Source organism: Balaenoptera borealis (assembly GCF_965194805.1).
Source record: "Balaenoptera borealis genome assembly, chromosome: 17".
NCBI classification, from domain to species: Eukaryota; Metazoa; Chordata; class Mammalia; order Artiodactyla; family Balaenopteridae; genus Balaenoptera; species Balaenoptera borealis.
The window spans coordinates 67,513,418-67,532,077 of NC_138876.1; the positions used below are offsets into that span (position 1 = coordinate 67,513,418).

Below are 18,660 nucleotides of genomic sequence, written 5' to 3' on the forward strand. Positions count from 1 at the left end.
TGTGGGATTAATTCCTAGAAGTGCAATACCTGGGGCAAAGGTTATGTGCTTTTATGGTTTTGAAACATTTTCTTAATACATTTTTAATAATTCAGCAATATTCAAATTACATGTGTCCACACACCCAGCTTTTTATATTACTGATCTTATGTATACCCAGAAGGGATAAATGCAAAATACCAGACAAGGAGGAAAGTTGGCAGAAGGGGATTTGGAAAGCTGCACACGTGGGCAAGAGGAACAAAGGATGTGTCATTATTTTACCATTAGGGAATATTTTGGTTCTAATGACCCCAAAACGTGTGCTACTTCCCAAGATTTAGGTCTTGGTGCCCACTTCTCTCAATATATGCTAATCTTGATAAACTAATCATATACACATCAGTTTAGGCTATCACTATTGTTAAGATTTGTGGTTTAGCAGTGTTTTAGTCCCATGGCTCTAGTTACCTGATGGACTCTCTCCATGTAGGTATCCCATTTCATCCACCTGCATATCAGCAGATGAGTTCTACTGTCCCAAACAGTTCACCCACTCAGATTTGCTTTGGTGTTCTCTACCTCCAGCCCATCACCCATTAGCAAGAACTCTCTCTTTACAGTGTGTCTCCCATCCGTTGCACCCACTCCATTTCCACTGTTCCTTTGCCTAGTTTCTCTGCTACCAGCCAGCCACACCTCCAATCCATCCTTCCTTTAGTGCCTCATTAAATTGCTTAACATACTTCTACCTGGAAAAAATATCTCCTTTCTTATTAGTGTTTGTTATGAACACACCATTCCAGCACCATCTCCTCCACACTAAATACTCTGTGCATCCCACCTTTGTCACATACCATCTCCTGACTGGGAGTCCCATCCCTCTCCATCTACCTAACCAAATTTGCCCATTTCTCAAATTCAATACAGGCCCAATTTACCCTCTCCAGCTTACAGCTGAGCTCTCTCTTCTCTCTGAATTTATCATTTTGATTCTTTGTTTTCTTGAGATATAATTGGCATTCAGCACTGTATAACTTTAAAGTGTACAGCCTAATGAATTGACTTACATATACTGTGAAATAATTACCACAATAAGTTTCGTTGACATCCATCATCTCCCATAGATACAAAAAAATTTTTTTTCTTGTGATGAGAACTCTTAGGATCTACTACTCTTAGCTTTCACATATATCATACAGCAGTGTTAACTATAGTCATCATGTTGTATGTTACAGCCCCAGTACTTTTTTATCTTATAACTGGAAATGTGTATCTTTTGGCCACCTTCATCCAATTTCCCCTCCCCCACCCTTTGCCACTGGTAACCACAAATCTAATCTCCTTTTCCATGACTTCTGGGTTTTTGGTTTTTTTTTTTTAGATTCCACACATAAGTGAGATCATACAATATTTGTCTTTGTGTGACTTATTTCACTTAGCTTAATGCCCTCAGTGTCCATCCATGTTGTCCCAAATGGCAGGATTTCCTTCTTTTTTATGGCTGAATAATATTCAATTGTGTATAATTCACAATGCCTTTATCCATTCATCTGTCAGTGGACACTTTGGTTGCTTCCATGTCTTGGCTATTGTAAATAGTGCTGCTATGAGCATGAGGGTGCAGATATCTCTTTGACATAGTGTTTTCATTTCCTTTGGGCATGTATATACCCAGAAGTGGGACTGTCTAATCATGGGGTAGTTCTGTTTTCAATTTTTTCAGGAACTGCCATACTCTTTTCCATAGGGGTTGTACCAATTTACATTCTGACCAACAGTGCGTAAGGGTTCCCTTTTCCCTACATCCTCATCAGCATTTGTTACCTCTTACCTTTTTGATGAAGGCCATTCTAACAGGCGTGAGCTGGTATCTCACTGTGGTTTTGATTTGCATTTCCCTGAGAAGTAATGGTGAGCACCTCTTCATGTACCTGTTGATCATCTGTATATCTTCTTTACAAAAATGTCTATTCAGGTCCTCTGCCCAATTTTTAAATTGGATTATTTGTTTTGCTATTGAGTTGTATGATATTAACCCCTCATCAGATATATGGCTTACAAACATTTTTTTCTCACTCCATAGGTTGTTTTTTCATTTTGTCAATTGTTTCTTTAGCTGTGCAAAAGCTTTTTAGTTTGATATAGTCCACATGTTTATTTTTTATTTTGTTGCTTGTGCTTTAGGTGTCATATCCAAAAAATAATTGCCAAGGCTGATGTCAAGGAGCCAAACATTTTTTTCAGTGTTTTCTTATAGGAGTTTTATGGTTTCTGGTCTTACATTTAAGTCTTTAGTCCTTTTCAAGTTAATTGTTGCATTCTTATACATGTGAATAGCCAGTATTCCCAGCAACATTTATTGAAGAGACTGTCTTTTCTCCATTGAGTATTCTTGGCTCCCTTGTAAAATATTAGTTTAGCATATATACATGGGTTTATTTCTGGGCTCTTGATTCTGTTCCATTTTCCATGTGTCTGTTTTCATGCCCGTACCGTACTATTTTGATTACCACACCTTTATAATATAGCTTGAAATCAGGAAGTGTGATGCCTCCCACTTTGTTCTTTCTCAGGATTTCTTTGGCAATTTGGGGTCTTTTAGTTCCATATACATTTTAGGATTGTTTTTTCTACTTCTGTTAAAAAAACACCATTGGAATTTCAATAGAGATCACATTGAATCTGTAGATGGCATTTTAACAATATTAATTCTTCTAATCCATGAACATGAGATACCTTTCCATTTATTATTTGTGTCTTCTTCAATTTCTTTCATCCATGCCTTATAATTTTCAGTGTAGAAATCCTTCACTTTTTAAGTATTTTATTGTTTTTGATGCTTTATTGTAGATGGAATCACTTTCTTTATTATCAGATCATTTGTTCTTAGTGTATAAAAATGCTGCTGATTTTTGTATCCTGCAACTTTACTGAATTCATTGATTAGATCTAACAGTTTTTTTCTTGGAATCTTTAGGATTTTCTATATATAAAATCATGTCATCTGCAAATAGTTTTACTTCTCCCTTTCCAATTCTGATGCTTTTACTTATTTTTCTTACCTCATTGCTCTGGCAAGGTCAATTTGATTCTTAGTCCCACACTGCCTTACATTGTAATGAAATAGTTTCAGCAGATATGTCTTGCCTGCCGGTTCTTGGCAGTAGGATCATATGATATGTATGTATATTACTTTACAAATCTGCTGTAGCTACAGAGCTGTACAAGTAATAGAATATTTTAATGAAAAAGTTTATAGACTTTATTAAACCTAGAAGCAACCCTGAGTAATTTCCCCTAAACCCTTATTTTACAAATAAACAAACTGGGGCTCCAGGGAGATTAGTAACATGACTTTGAATCATGACAAAAGTCAGGGTTGAGAGTATAACCCAGGTCTCCTCATTCTAGAACCTGCTTTTCTTTTCCTCTTTGTCTTCATATAAGAAATATTTGTTCCACGCTAAACATTGATTCAGGAAAAAAAAAATTGTTTACTTTGTACCCAGTTGCCCTGGGAAACTCTTGTAGATCCATAAAAGCTTCACATCAGTATGTGCTTAGTTAGGGAAAATGTTATTTTGCAGTATTAGTTCTAATTATTGTTAACACATGTTTGAGTCCCCTGTTCTCTCCGCTAGACTCAGTCTTCTTAGAATGAGTCACTATTAAATGTTAATCATAACTATCATTATTATTAACAAACTCTTTAACAGGGCTAACCAGGTCCTGCACCACTTGGCTCCTACAGCCGGTAATGTCACAGCCATGTCTTTCTCTCACACAGCCAGTATTCTAACAATGAACTTCTCCTGTATCCTCTGCCCCAGCCCCCTTCACACGCACAGAGACATTACAGTGCTCTTCTGATGATCAGCCTTTCATAACTAGCTCAACTATTACCTCCTCTTACCAGTGTCTCTCCCAGTTCCCCAGGCAAAGGGAATTACCCCCTCCTCCTCCTCTTAGGTGAACATTCATGATTGTTGTTCATTTCTGCTACTCACCCACAGACTGTGAGAGGGTGGGCCGGGGATGTCTTCTACACCGTGCCTGTGAACGTGAAAAATCACTAATGAATGAATGAATGCAAAATAGTACAGTCTACTTTTATGATCTAAACTTGCCAAGTGGAACATCCTAAATTTTTGAAAAGAAATCTCTAGTACTTGGTTCTGGACAGTTATTGAAGGATAACAAAAATAGAGATACTCCAAAATAGTATAGAATCCAGAAAGGTCTACATATGATATTGAACTGTGGTATATGTCTTTAGCAGATTACTTGAAACAAAGACATTGTTAATAAGTAACAATAGTTTGCATCCCCAGAATAACAGCTATGTGATCTGTACCAGAATAGTTAGTAGCTCCTATTGTCACTTACAGATAGTCCCCCCAAAAAACTCCTCAGTTCTAAATTCTGTTTGCTTTCATGCCATATTCTCCTAATAGTATGAATTGTTTAAAAATTCCCTAGACCTATAATTGCAAATTATACTCAGGCCTTCACGTTATTTTTTGTGTAGAAAAAAACCAAAATGTTTTCTGTGGGCTTAATAGAATTTTGTTCTCTGAAGTGTGATGATTATCTTTCTCTTATCAAGAAAAAGATTTTGCTGATACATAAATACTTAGTACAGTGCTTTTTGAACCGTAAAGTTTATAATCATGTTTTTATCCCTCATGGACGATGTAACCTCTTTTTTTTTTTTTTGGCCTGCTTTTCTTGTCTCTGGTTAATTCAGGTGTTTCACAAACATTCCCATCATTTACGCTACATTTCTAGATGTTTTAAACTACCACCAAAAAATCCAAAAAACTACCCTAGATGTTCATTTAAAATTTCCCATATGGTAAAGCTGTTTCAGGGTCAATGCAAAAAACGAAAAAAAAAAAAAAAAAGTTGCTTCTTACAGGAGTAAAATTAAGTTTTGCAAAATGTAAACTACTTACCAACTAAGGAAAACCGCTTAAACTTGCAGCATGAAAAATGCACTGGATCCAGATTTTGAAAGGCAAATGTTTGACAAGGTTTTGTTCATAGCTACTGGATTTTATTTGAAGCTTGAAATCGGCATTCAAGTCACAGTGTAGGTCTGCTTAAGAAATACCCATCACCTTCTTAAAAGAAACAGACTCCTGAACTACATTTTTAAATGCAGTCCAGTATTCTTAGGGGAGGATTAAGTTTGAATTTGTGTTTTGAACAGATGTGATGTTGAGATCTTAACTGGCAGTTCTCACGGCACTGAATAAAGGGGCTGGGCAGCATGGTGGATTGCCAAAGCAGCCTCTCAGGGCCTGTGCTGGAAGCGCTCTCTGTCCTCACCACGTTGTCTGCCCCTTTGCAGCACGCCATGCCCTTCTGGAGGGTTTCCAGTCACTCGGACCTCATGGCCCTACATCATGCCTTGGAACTGGAGTACCTGTAACAGCCAACTAGCGATTTCAACGTTTTGATGCCCAGCTGCTGTGGGTCCTCGCCTCTGCCCTTGTGGTAAATGAAGGACCACATCCCTTTCTTCAGAACAGCTGTTGACTCTAGTACTGTGAATCCAATGCAAATAAGCCATGAGAATGTTCTAGCACAGTGTAACATGTCTTGGCCACATTAACTACATGGTTCGAACCTGTGAAGAAAGGACCTGCAGACGCTTTACGTTTTTAGCATCTTCAGTGTGACCTAAACAGCTTCTCCAATACAGCAAACTTGATTGCACAACAAAGACTGAAATGGGTTTCCTGATTACCAGTGGGGGGATTTTCTTGTAAAGGTTTACTTTTATGGTGTCTCATACCCAGGGTCATCTGTACATCTCTACTTATTTATGAACAGACTTTTTTTTAAAAAAAAAAAAAAACACAGCTTTATCGAGGTATAATTCAGGAACCACACAGTTCATGCGAACAGACTTTTTTGACATCAGATAACTGAAGAGACAGTAGCATGATGAGAGAGAAGCGACTGAAGGCTTTGGCCTCACGACACAGCAAGTACTTTGAATTTTAGCACATTGCAAAGTAGTTTAAAATATGTCTAATTTAAACGTATAATATGTACATCACTGAGACAATCATGTACAGAAAGAATTTTGGGTGTAAATTTGTAATAATGGATGATTCTTTTACATATTGTTTAGGAAAATGATATTGAAAGGTAGCAATGCCTTGATAGTGAAGTATGAGGCAGGATATGCACAGACGTGCAGTGCCTTCTTGAAGTACTGGGTATAAATATGTAGATAATGGATTTTTTTTTAAGATCATGTTGTCAAGACCAAAAGCATGGATGTCAAGTGTCAATAAGATTTTGTTTTCCAATTTTTTTTCCCCATCAGTTCTTTTTTTATGCTGTTAGGAGGGCCTTGGTCAACACAGCAGTGTCTGTCTTAAATAATTTTGGGGAAAAAAGCCCTCTTAAAACCTCACTTTTTCATTTTCAACACTAATGTAGTATATGTAACTACTTGGAAAAAGATTATTCCAACGCTCCTTCCCACAGAAAGAATGTAGATGATGGATATATTTTATTAATGAAATGGTTCATGAATTGGACACTAGCAAAGTTATCATGTGCTCAGATGATATTTTCTCGTTTAAGGAAGGACATTACCACATATCTGGAAATCAGCAAAACTTTGTATTACTTCCTACATTCGTGTTCCTTCTGTTTTCCTCCACACTCATCTGCCACCTCCCACCCCACCCTCCCAGGAAAGTTCATTGCCAGCAGGGGACACAGCCCAGTCATCACCAAGAAAATAATGCTACTCTTCACCCCCATTCTGTATTACATGACAAGCATAAACCTGGGAAATAAAATTTGTCACCTTTGTAATACCCTAATAAAGTTTCTCCAAAAGTGATCGATCAGTTTATCTAGACACTAGTTTCTCTCATCTAAAGCCTTCCATTGTCATGAAATTACTTTTTGGATGAATTTTCTTTCATAGTATATTGGGGGGGGGGGAAATAACACCAGCTTTGACCCAAAGTAGCTAAGGAAAGAGCTACTCTATCCTTTTCTGAAGTTTCATGTTGCTGCTAGAATTAGTCAGTTGTGACTTTCTCAAAATTGTTTAATCATTGAATTTTGTTTTTCCTCTTTTGCTTGAAGCAAACAGAAGTCGACAATTTTTCAGCCTTTCCATTTTACATTTTTGTACTCTGCAGACTGAAAAGACAAAGTTTAATCTTACCCTTACTGTATAAAGGTGTGTTGTGTCCACAACTGTGTACAGAATTTTTCTTCATTCAATTTGTGTTTAAATTAATAAAACTGATTTGTGAAGTACTGTAAGCTCCTTGACTTGTCAGTATTTTCTTCATCTCTTGGTTCTAAGAAACAGCAGCATCCTGGTTGCATTAGAAAGCTCATAGTCCGACAAAAGGAAGTTGTACAGAGCAACTGCAGTAATGGCTTTATCAGTCCTTGAGAGGACTGAGCTAGAAAAATTACAGCTGTTTCTTTGATCACTGTAAGAACAGATGAATGGAAAAGCTCTTTACTTCCTCCGAAACTATATAAACTAGACCTTCGCTCAGACTTATCTGCTGTAGAACAGAATTCAGCATCAAGCGTCTTGGATGCCAGAGCATAGCTTTAGCCACTTAAATACCCAAGGGACAGCAACAGAAACGAGCTTCATCTATAAAGAATGCCCGCAACATACACCGCTAAGATTTGGCCAGATTCATCACTGACAAAGAGCTATAAAACAGCACAACTTGCTTCCTCCTGGGATTTAATCTTAGAAACACAACATTCATGCATACAAACACGTGACCATCAAACATGCAGTGGTCTGACTCATTTATCAGGCCCAGGATGTTCGTTTTTCACGTGCGCACACTAATGAAGTGTCTGCGCATGCTCAGACACCCGAGAGTGAAAAGTTTGGGGACTGTCTGTAAAGAGAGGCAGGGGTGGGGAGCAGAGGGACTTCTAGGTCTCAGATGAAGAACGTATGGAAAACAGGCAAAATGGGGAGCATACCCTCACAAGATGGATTTTCTAAAGCGCCACTTCTAACATGATCCCCCTCTGGCCAAAATGCTTAAAGGGCTCCCCCTTCGACCATAGATTTGAGCCCAGATTTCTCTACCTGCCATTCTAGAGTTTCCAAGTACAGCCTCTACTTTCTTCCCAGTGTAGTCTCTCGTTACTCTTAGGAACAAACCTTCAGTACATATTAACTGGGCTCTTTAATGGGCCAAACCGCCCGTAAGCATCCCCGCCAAATCTCTGCTCAGAGCTCTCCCATGGCCATCAATGACTTCCTCCACCTTTAATCCACCCAAACCGTGTCCAGCTCCAGAGCCTTCACCTCTGTAGAACCTTCTTTCCCACCGTGGCACACAGTTTGAACTTCTCTCGCCCAGTGTCCATGGTCTTACTGGCCGTTCAGACTATTCCCTTAAATAAAGGCTCGCCATGCCCCCACCACTGTCCGAGACGCTGAGGATAGGAGCTCATGAGGATGGAGTTTACATCAGAGTAGGTGGGAACAGACAAATGAATTACTGAATGAATGAGTGAATAAGATACATTCAGTTGGAAACATTCTGTGCAGAAAATTAAAACAGGGAATATGGGTAGGTGACAGGGATTCCCTGGAAAGGATGGACAGAACTGAGACCAATTGCTAAGAAGCAGGCAGCATGTGAAGATGAAGGGCAGAAGATATAGGCAAAGGTCCTCAGAGGAGAAGACTTCTATTTATTGTGTTTTAGCAGTGAAAATCACACTCACGGGTCCAAGAAGAGATGATCTGGGAAAGGAACGGAGACGGGGAAAGTCTTGGTGAGGGATTTGGATGCTATTCTAAATGGCCGCTGAGGGGGTCTACACAGTGTTGTGACCCAATCTGACACACTCTTTGGAATGACCACTCTGGCTGCTGGGTGGAGGATGGGCTAAAGAAGGGTGAGAGAAGAAGTGGGGAAACGAGTCATCAGGCTAGTAGGGCAGTCCAGGAGAACAACAGCCAGATTCAGATTAGGATGGGGAAAAGGACACCTGGATTTATTTTCAGTGACAGCAAGGACAGCACTTGGCTAATGGGTTGAATGGGGGGAGCAGTGAGACACAAGAGGAGTCTGGACAGCCCCAGAGTAAGGGGGTCTCCCCACCACTGTGAGATAGTACACCTAGTGGTTAAGAGCCTGGCCTCTGCAGGCAGACTGCCTGGGTTCGAATCCCAGCTTCCCATTTTAGTTAGCCAAGTTGTTTAACTTCCCGGTGCCTTAGTTTCCTCATCTGTAAAAAGGGGATAACAATAATACCTACTTCAGACTGTTATTATGAGGACCAAGTAAGTTAATATGCGTAAAGTGCTTGGGACACCGCTTGGCATATTTTTTAATGCTGCCCATTACTATGCTGGCTAAGTATTCAGACTTTTTTTTTCTCCCCAGCTAAAGAACCAGCTCTTTGACAGCACAGACCATTTACAAGGGGACTGCATTTTTCTGGCCTAGTCTAGGAAACAGGATGAAAAAGACCAGACCATCTAGCTTCTGACCTCAAGCACTGGGATGGTGGCTATTAAAAAAGAATTACAATCATGAAGGAGGCTTCCGTGAGCGGTCCTGCTGGCGTGAGAGGTGGGGAGAGCAGGACAGCCTGGGCAGGCGGGAAACGCCGCCCCGAAGCTGAGCCCCGAAGCTGAGCCCTGCCGGCTAGAGTTGCCCTGAGCAGAGTGGGGAGAAGGGGAGCACAGGAGAGAGGCCGAGAGGGAAGATGAGAAGGGAAGAAAGGCCACAGGACTATAGGAGCGCAGGGAATGTGGGTCAGAGTTGCCAGGAGAGGGAGGGGTGAGGGCGTGAACTGTCCTTCACCTCCAAGTAAAACTTCAGGCTTAGTGCTTTTATTACCCACGAGCACGGCTATTCCCCTTTCACGGGAGAGAGACAAGCAAGAGGATAGAAACAGAGGTTGCATTCAGCCTCCTGCATTATAGCACAAACAGCCTGGGACCCTTCACTGGGGCCATGATTCCGCATTAAACTAGACTTAGATGTTAGCCCTAAGTAGTGTCTAGCAGAGCCCCTTTTATTTTACAGATTACAAAACTCAGGTTAAGTGCTCTGTCCAAGAGGTCACAGCCAAATCAGGCAGAGTCATAACCCCAGGCGACTCTTGGATACCATACAGAATCATGAAAAGATCATGGGCTCTCAGGTCAATAGAAGCTGGCTTTGCCCCGTGCTCCATGGCTCCACACCAGGGCTTTCCATTTTCAAGGTGTATTTGGCATCTGCCCACAGTTAGTACGACTGTCCAATGACGTCTGAATGCTTTGGGTTGTAAACCTCAGCACCTCAACTCTATGTCATCCTTCCAGAGATTGGTTTAAAATTTGTCTTCCAATCAGCATTTACACATGTCCAATGCATATGCATTCTGTAATAACTTTTAAAAGTTGCTTTTCAAAGCATTCGACTAGGGCTTGGATGTTCCCCAATTCAAGTGACTATGAAGGAAGCCATTTGCTTAACAGAATGTGGAGATGCTGCCGCAGACAGCGTGTGTTCATTTAAGACCTGTAAGAAATTTCCTTCCAGACCCTGGGATCCCCGACACTCTTTCTGCAGCTACAGAAGCTTCAGCTGACTCGCGTTGCCCTGTCGATCCCACTCAGGATGGTTTTTTGACAATCCAAAAGGAGACAGTTAGCAATAGCACTTCTTTCTTTCAGTGTCTCTCAGAAACGTTTCCATTTCTCTCCGTTCTGTGCAATTATCCAAACTGACAGGCGAGCTTGTGGCAGAAGAAATGAAAGGGTTTGTAATTTAGGAAACCTTTGGCTCCACTGACTGAAAGCAGGTTGTTTGTAAAAAGGAAATCCTGACCTCAGCTAACTGGCAAACTCTGTCAGAAGCAATAGGCGGAAGCGAAGGAGAAAGAACAGCGCCGGGGATTTTTATTGGCAACAGAAGAAAAGCGGATGCTCTGCCAGAGGAAAGCCCTTCCGAGAGATGGGGGGACCCAGTGTGCCCAGAGCCAGTGCGTGTGCAGCTACACACCGCCTGGTGGTTCTGGGCCGGGTTTGTGGGCTGGTTTGACTGGGGGAGTTTGCTGCCTGGGACCATAGCTAGACTGACCATCCTGAAAATGGACTTCCTTCACTCCTCTCTGCTGCTCCCAGCACTCCTGTGGCCTGTTCCACCTTCTCTCGTGGCTTGACATAAAGCCCCAGGACCCAGAGGTGACAGGTGGGAAAGGAGATAAGCTACCTCGTGTTTCCCACGTTGGTGCCGTCCACCGACTCACCCCACCTCCTCCCTCCGTCTGCCACCCCGTTTGGCAGGACTCTGCAGGGACCTCTGGGTAACTCCCTAAGAAAGGAGGCCCCCTCAAGCTCTCATACCCTTCTGCCAGTGGTCCTCAATGGCTGCCCGTTGAAATCACCTGGGTGCTTAGAAAACTCCCTGAGCCCCTCTCTACAGATTCTAATTGAATTTTTCTAGGTTGGGGCTTGAGCAGCAGTCAAGGTAAGGAGCCGTTGCTTTGGGCCAACCAGGTATGAGAAAGACCTCCATTCAAGGCAACTCCCAGCAAGGCTGGGCCATGTGTGGAATGTGAGTTCCCAGCTCCCGGCCTTTCCCTTCCAAGCCATTCCGATTCCCGGCTGGCCATGCCTAGGCCCCGGAAATCCTTATGGCCCCCAACTCGATTCCATTCAAGCATCTAGGGAGTTCCTCCTGTGAGTGAAGAGTTCTGCCTGGTGTCAGGGGTGTCCCCAGGGGGTTGGCCATCTAGTGGGGAAACAGAATGTGAGAAAAGGCAGATGTGACGAGGGCCTCACTGGATGGCCAGGACACTGGAAATCTAGGGGGACAAGTGTTGCAAAGAATTTTAACTTATGATGGAAGCCCACAGGGGACAGCAATGAATGTTGGCTGGGGAAACAGGTCTCATTGAGGGGATGACACTTTCATTGACCTAGATGAGATAAAAGAATAAGATGCTGATAGGCCCCTAAACCTAGGCTCCTCATCCTCTTCCGGATTAATGAGAGAGAGAAATATTTAATAACTGCCGGCTGCAATAACTCAAGTGAGATGTAAGGAGGGTCTGTCCGAGGGCAGCCCTGGGGATAGAAACATGGAACCCATTTCGCAGGTGTCCCAGAGGCAGAGCTAGTCTTGAGTGTGTGGGGCAGGCTTCCAAGGTTCTCTTGCTGTGCCCCTCCTCCACCCAACACTGGATAGGATCCGGCTGGATCCAGCCAGGTACCAAGTTGTGTATAATTAAGTCAGAGGATTATAGCTGAGGGGAAGGTGTTGGTTCATTCTAAATCTTCTCTCAAACTCAGACCTGGAAGGCTTTGCTGTCTTTGGGACTAATTATATATATCATTGAATATATGTGTGTGTATGTGTGTGTGTGTATGCGTTGCAGTGAATTATTTCAAGGGGCAAGAAGAGCAATCCAGTTTCCCGGATGGTTCTCGAAAGTGCAGCAATCAGGCTGAAGCCCTTTACGTGTAATTGGGAAAGTGGCACTTTTCCATTTCAAATTGGGGGAAGGGGGGCTGGCTGAAGGTGTTTTTAAAGAAGTTAAATCCTTCCTGTGGAGGCCCTTCCTATCACCCTCCAAAAACATAACCTGGAGGTGGGCTGGGGGGCAGGGGACAGGGGATGGGACCTTTGTAGGGTTGTAAGCTGATAGGTTATGGGGTCCCCAAAGAAAGAGAACCAGGAATGGCTTTCTTGACATAAGAGGAGCCATGTTGGCCTCAGCATTTTGTGATCTAAGCCTGGCCACATGCTGGCCCTTGAACAGGTCTCAGTAATCAATGAGCTTTAGGGAACAAAGGAATGCAGGAAGAGAGAAAAGGCCGCCAAACAATAGTGCAGTGACAAAGCAGAGTCCTCGTGCATCCTCAGGGGGTACACAGAATAATAGATCTTTGAGTTCTGCAGGGTCTAAGGTCCCCACCCAGGGGAGGACAGAATGATGACGTTGACCCTCCTGACTTCAATCAACTCAAGTTCGGATTCTGTCGACCTTTGTCCCAATTTTTTGCTGAATCCTCCTCTGCTCAAGCCCCTTCATGAATATACATGGACCCTTAGCTTAAAAGCTCCCCAGTTTTGCTACTGGGGAGACACTGCTTTGGGAAAGACCCCTAAGGTTCTCCTTACTGGCTGCAAGGAATAATAAGTCCTTCCTTCTCCCCATCTTTGGCTTGGTTGTGTCTATTGGCTCGACACCCCCCAAGAGGCAAACCTAGTTTTCGGGTAACAGTATCTCCAGGAGGACGAGGGTCCCCCCAAACACTCACTCCTCGCACCTTCCTTTAAGGGACGCTGCATCCTCGGAGACGAAACAGGCACCCAGAGGCCGCTCCAAGGCCCTTCAATGCAAAACCCCTTTGACTGTGTTCCTTGCACTTCCCTGTATACAAGCACGCCACCCATCTCAGATGGACGGCAAAGTGCTGAGGAGGAAGAGAAGAAAAGAAAGGAAAGAAAGGAAGGAAAACCAAGACAGTGTGTGAAGGAGGAGGGAGAGAGGGTTTGTTGTATCAACTTGGACATTAAAAAGAATGAAACCACTGAACAGGATCCCCCCGTACGTGCCCCAGCCCTCATGTGCAGGAGGCCTGGACAGGGGCCCCCTGAAGTCGCAGGGATCAAAGTACCGGTGAGCACGCGTCCAGACAGCCCCCGGGGCGGAGGAGGAAGGGGAGAGGGGGCTCTGAGCGGAGGGGGCCCTGCCCCTCCGCTGGCTCTTCAGAAAGGGCCTCTTTCACTGCCTCCCCCCATGTTCCTGTCTGTACCAACCTCTCACTGAGAAATCACCGCAGGCCCCATCACCTAGCCTACTCAGTGGTTCAAAAATACCAAAGGTTTTGCAGAACTTCCATTCTTCTCAAAGTAGTTAAAATGCAAGCGGGCGGGGGCCTGCGCTGATAGAGGAAGCACACGCCCTTAGTGGAACAGTCTTGTTTTGAAAAACTTCTGCCCTCTGGGGTTGAAAGCATTTCTTGGTCCAGTGGAATCAAAAGGTGCCACAAGAGCCCCAGCAAGGCTTCCAGCCCCTGACCTTGATATTTATTTGCAAAGCCTTACAGGAAATCAGTGCTACGTGTTCCATGAAAAACAAAGGGAAATGCAGGAATCAGGAAAAACAACAGGCTGCTCCAAACAGCCTGACATCAACAACAGGCTTTAAAGAAAATGAAATGCTAAAAAAATAGTTCCCTTTGACATGTCACCTTTCAACATGTACTGAAGACCCACTGTACGCCCAGCCCGGTGCAAGGTGCTGACAGGGTCCGGGTCCTGAGAAGTTCATGTTTCCCGGGGTGGAGTCAGGGTGGGCTGCTGAGATAAAGGCAGTGTTGGGTGATTTGGACTTGAAAGGTACGGAGCAGGATGAGCTGGAGGCTTTGGGCGCAGGGGTCACTGGGGCGATGAGTGCTTCGGGAAGATTCCTAGGAGAATGTAACATTTAATATGTACTGAGGAACAGGTGGGAGTTTCACAGATGGAAAAAAAAAAGAAGAGCAAAGCTGGGGGGAAAGTGCATAACGTCTAAAACAGTTTTAGAAATTGAGCCTTAAAATTGCTATAAAAATTAAGCATGACATATGATGGTCATTTGTAACCATTCACAGAGTGCTTTCTACCTACTGCGAGAAATTCATAGACGGGCAAGAGAGATGTGCTCTGCACACCAACGCCCAGAGTTCAGTTCACCGAAGGTTACAAACTCAAATGACAACAGGGGCCAGTAAGTAATATAAGTGGGTGAGGGATTCAGGCCTATTAGAGAAATCCCAGGGCCCTGTCATTTAAAAACAACAACAACAAAACCTTATTCTGATCTGATAGTGACAGTTCAGAAAAGTTTTTCTACACTAGAAGAAAAACATGCAAAAAAGTATACTGTAATCAGCCCTAGGCATTCATCCTCGGAGGGAAGAGGTGGGGATGGTCAGAAGAGAGCAGGGCTCTATGAAGCTGACAGCTGCTTCTCAGCTCTACCCAGTTGTTGCCACGAAGGAATGCTGGCTCAGGGTGTCAGGTTTTCCAGCTTTCAAGAGAAGCCAGATATCCTGATATTGGGGTGGGGGTGGGGAAATGGTTGTGGGAATCTCAAACTTTGTAAATTCTGGCTCCAAATTTTAAATTCTGTAGATGGATTAAAATATGACAGTGGGCATAGTTTAAAACATGCAGATAATGGAAAAGATTTCTGGCTGGAATGTCTCGGAAGACTTCCTGGAGGAACTGATCTCTAAGCTGGGCCTTTGGGAAGGTTATTGGCCTCAGGTAGGAGCCTGGAGGGCAAAAGGACTCAAGTGACAGCATCAGTCATACTTCGGAAAGTCATGTCTTTCAGTGGTACCCAACGTGGCCATATACCAAAATGAACTTGAGAATTTTTTTCACCATATTTATGATCTTTTAAATATTTTTAAATGTTTCTGTACGTGCTACAACATGGCTTAACCTAAACAACATTATGCTAAGTGAAAGAAGTCAGACACCAAGGGACAAATATCGTATGATTCTAACATTGTATGAGGGACCTAGAATAAGCAAATTCATAGAGGCAGAAAGTAAAATAGAGGTTACCATGGGCTGAGGGCAGAGAGAAATGGCAAGTTAGTGTTTACTGGGTACAGAGTTTCTGTTTGGGATGAAGAGAAAGTTCTAGAGACGGATAGTGCTAATGGTTGCACACTATTTAATGTACTTAATGCCACTGAATGATAGACTTAAAAAACATTAACATGGAAAAAACAAAAAAGTTTATGTAATATAAGCATGCCTACTTATCACAAACAGAAATAGAGAAATACGTAAAATTTTAAAAGGATTTTTTGTTCTCAACCTACCGCCACATGAACGTACAATGAACTATCATTTCCCTCACAAACTCTTAGGAATTCATGCCACTGGACTCCTGCCTGCCAGCACTGACTACTTCACAGGCAAAACCCCCAACTATTTCTACTTAGAATCATCCTGGGTTTCATGTACTTTGACTCTGAATCACTGACCGCACTACTGCTCAGTTATAGAACTTAAGGAGAGAGGGATGATGGGAAGCAGGAAAGCTTCAGGTTCCCCAGAGGATACAGTCATGTGACTGCCTTTATGTGTGTGCACATTTGTGTGTAATGTGTGTCATGCATATGTATGTACATACTGGCTTATTTTACATAATTTCCTGCTTCTTGATATTTTAAAATTTCAACTATCTTAGATATCTTTCCACTTCAGTATTTATAAACCTAGTTCCTCACTTTCCACAGCTGCCTAGTATTCCACTATATGTGAGTAGCATACCTCTTCCACTGACAGAAACTGAGGGAGTTTGCTATCTTTGCCCTTTACAAACTATGCTGTAATAAACATTCGTTTATATGGGTATTTATAAATGTGCACAAATAATTCATATAAGTTAACTCCCTAGATATATAAGTGCAAGCTCAACAGGTATGACTATTTAATGCAATAAAATTTGCCAAATTATTATGCAAAAAAAACACTAATTTTTACACTTCCACCAAAAGTATTGTGAAATCTGGAAGGCTTTTTAGACTCCAGAGCCCTGCTGCCAGAGATCCTGCTGCAGTAGTTCTGAGGTAGGATCTGGATTTCCATATTATTTTAAAATTCTACAGGCATTTCTAAGATTTGCCAGCCCTTGGACCCAAAAAGTAAAAGCTAAACATCAAATTGTGTATTATCTAATTGCAACGAAAATCTAAAAACTAAGGAATATTGTTGATAGAAATTGAAGAAGTCCTAAATAAACGGAAGGATGCACCATGTTCATAAATTAGAAGACTGAATATTACAAAGAGAGAGAAAAAACACAAGGTGATTCCTTAAACTAAACAGAGCAGGAAGACTTATACTAGTAGATGTCAAAACCAATCACAAAGCTATAGCAATTAGTGTGATATTGGCCCTAGAATAAACAAGGAAAAATGGAAAAGAATAAAAAATAGGACTACATATATTCTGTCACTGATGACTAGGAGAGTACGTACAGTAAAGATGGCCTTTTCAATAAATGGTGATGATCAATTTTATTTCCATTTGGGTAAAAAATGAATCTTGACCCTACCTCTCACCATACACAAAAATAAAATCCTGAAAGATAGTAGGTCCAAATGCAATATAATATAGATATTAGAAAAATACATATAAAAATAGCTTTATGAACTTCAGAAAGATTTATTAATAGGACAAAAAAATTATTAACCAGTTTTAAAATTATAACTTGGACTAAATTAAAACTAAGATGTCTGCTCATCAAAATACACCATTAAGAGAATGAAAGAGCATATAACTGAATCACTTTGCTGAACAGCAGAACTTAACACAACATTGTAAATCAACTATTTTTCAATAAAAATTTTACAAAAAGAGAGAGAACGAAAGGGCAAGCCACAGTGGGAAAAGATATTTGCAGCACATATATCCGACAAAGTACTCATAAAATGAATATATAAAGAACTCTTACAAATCAATATGGAAAAGACCAAAAAAATCCCAAGATCAAAAATGGGTAAAAGATTTGAACAGACACTCCATGTAAGAGGATATCCAACTGGCTGATTAAAAATAGACAAAGTTGCTCAACTTCATTGGTTGTCAAAGAAATGCCAACTAAAACAATAATGTGATACCGTCCCATACCACCAGAATGACTGAAATAAAAGAAAGAGTTAATACTAGTGGAAGTGCAGCCTCTTTGTAAAACTGTTTGACAATATCTGCTAAGCTGGATCATGCTGCACTCCTCTGAATTACTGAGGAAGATACTCTTTATACCATTTATTTAGTATTATCTGTTGCCTTGCAAAACAGTGGTTAGTTCTCATATATATATTTCTTAACCCCCTACCCAGCATTTTAAACTTTTTGGAGCAGGAAGAGTGCCTCATTTCCTATACCATCAGAGTATCCAGCCCATCACATGGTAAATCTTCAGAAGTATCAGTTGACGGTGCTGTTGATTTATAGTGTAGATCAACAGGCACATTTTTATGTTACCCTGAAAACTCTAATCCATTGTTTCATTTTTCTTTGATGTCTTCTACATATTAAATGCACGAGTGTCTTATATTTCAATTAAATAAGCTGCTATAAAATTCCATTCCTAGGGATTTATTCAGAGAAATATTATTCATCATTTATTCACCAGAAGTTGTATTCGGCATAATACAGCTAAGGATGCAATGGGGAGCAAAAATATATAATTACCTGGCTGGGCTAATCATGACCAGACCATAAAAATGAATGCTTGCCTTCTGGTTCAAGATGGCAACATAGGAGGAGCCTAAACTCACCTCTTCCCATGGACACCCTGAATCTACAGTACATATGGAACAACTCCCTCTGAAAAAAACCCTAAAAACTGGCTGAGTAACTCCTACACATCAGGTGAATGAGAGAAGGCCCCCATGAAAGCAAGTAGGAGAGTCTGGGGACACAATATCTCCATAAACCCCATCCCCAGCACAGCCGCCCACAATTGTGGGAATTCAAAACCTGAAGTATCTCCCTGAGGACCAAAGGGTTTGAACACCACAGTGGGTACCCCAACTTCTAAGACCTGAATCTAGCCTTGAAAACCAATGGGGCCTGTGTCCATGAGACCCACAGGCTATAGCCATCTAAGAAACAGCTCTTAAAGGGT

General features: G+C 41.9%; 1 protein-coding gene and 1 long non-coding RNA gene across 16 annotated transcripts in view; one reads left to right on the forward strand and one right to left on the reverse strand.

The window, feature by feature from the left end:
* Positions 1–7,284, forward strand: part of EYA1 (EYA transcriptional coactivator and phosphatase 1) — a 324,909-nt gene extending 317,625 nt beyond the window's left edge. For 10 of the 15 annotated variants that reach the window (XM_082363451.1, XM_082363452.1, XM_082363442.1 and 7 more), the window contains one exon: positions 5,334–7,284. In XM_082363451.1, the coding sequence (XP_082219577.1) occupies positions 5,334–5,427 (94 nt within the window). In that variant the 3' untranslated portion in view covers positions 5,428–7,284. The remainder of the gene's footprint in view (positions 1–5,333) is intronic. The other 5 variants (XM_082363446.1, XM_082363448.1, XM_082363449.1 and 2 more) reach the window with 1 other exon arrangement.
* The window catches only part of LOC309614839, a 154,526-nt gene that overhangs the window by 62,578 nt on the left and 73,288 nt on the right, over positions 1–18,660 (reverse strand). The window contains exon 2 of the long non-coding RNA XR_014236416.1: positions 3,990–4,035. This is a non-coding gene — a long non-coding RNA (uncharacterized lncRNA). The remainder of the gene's footprint in view (positions 1–3,989; positions 4,036–18,660) is intronic.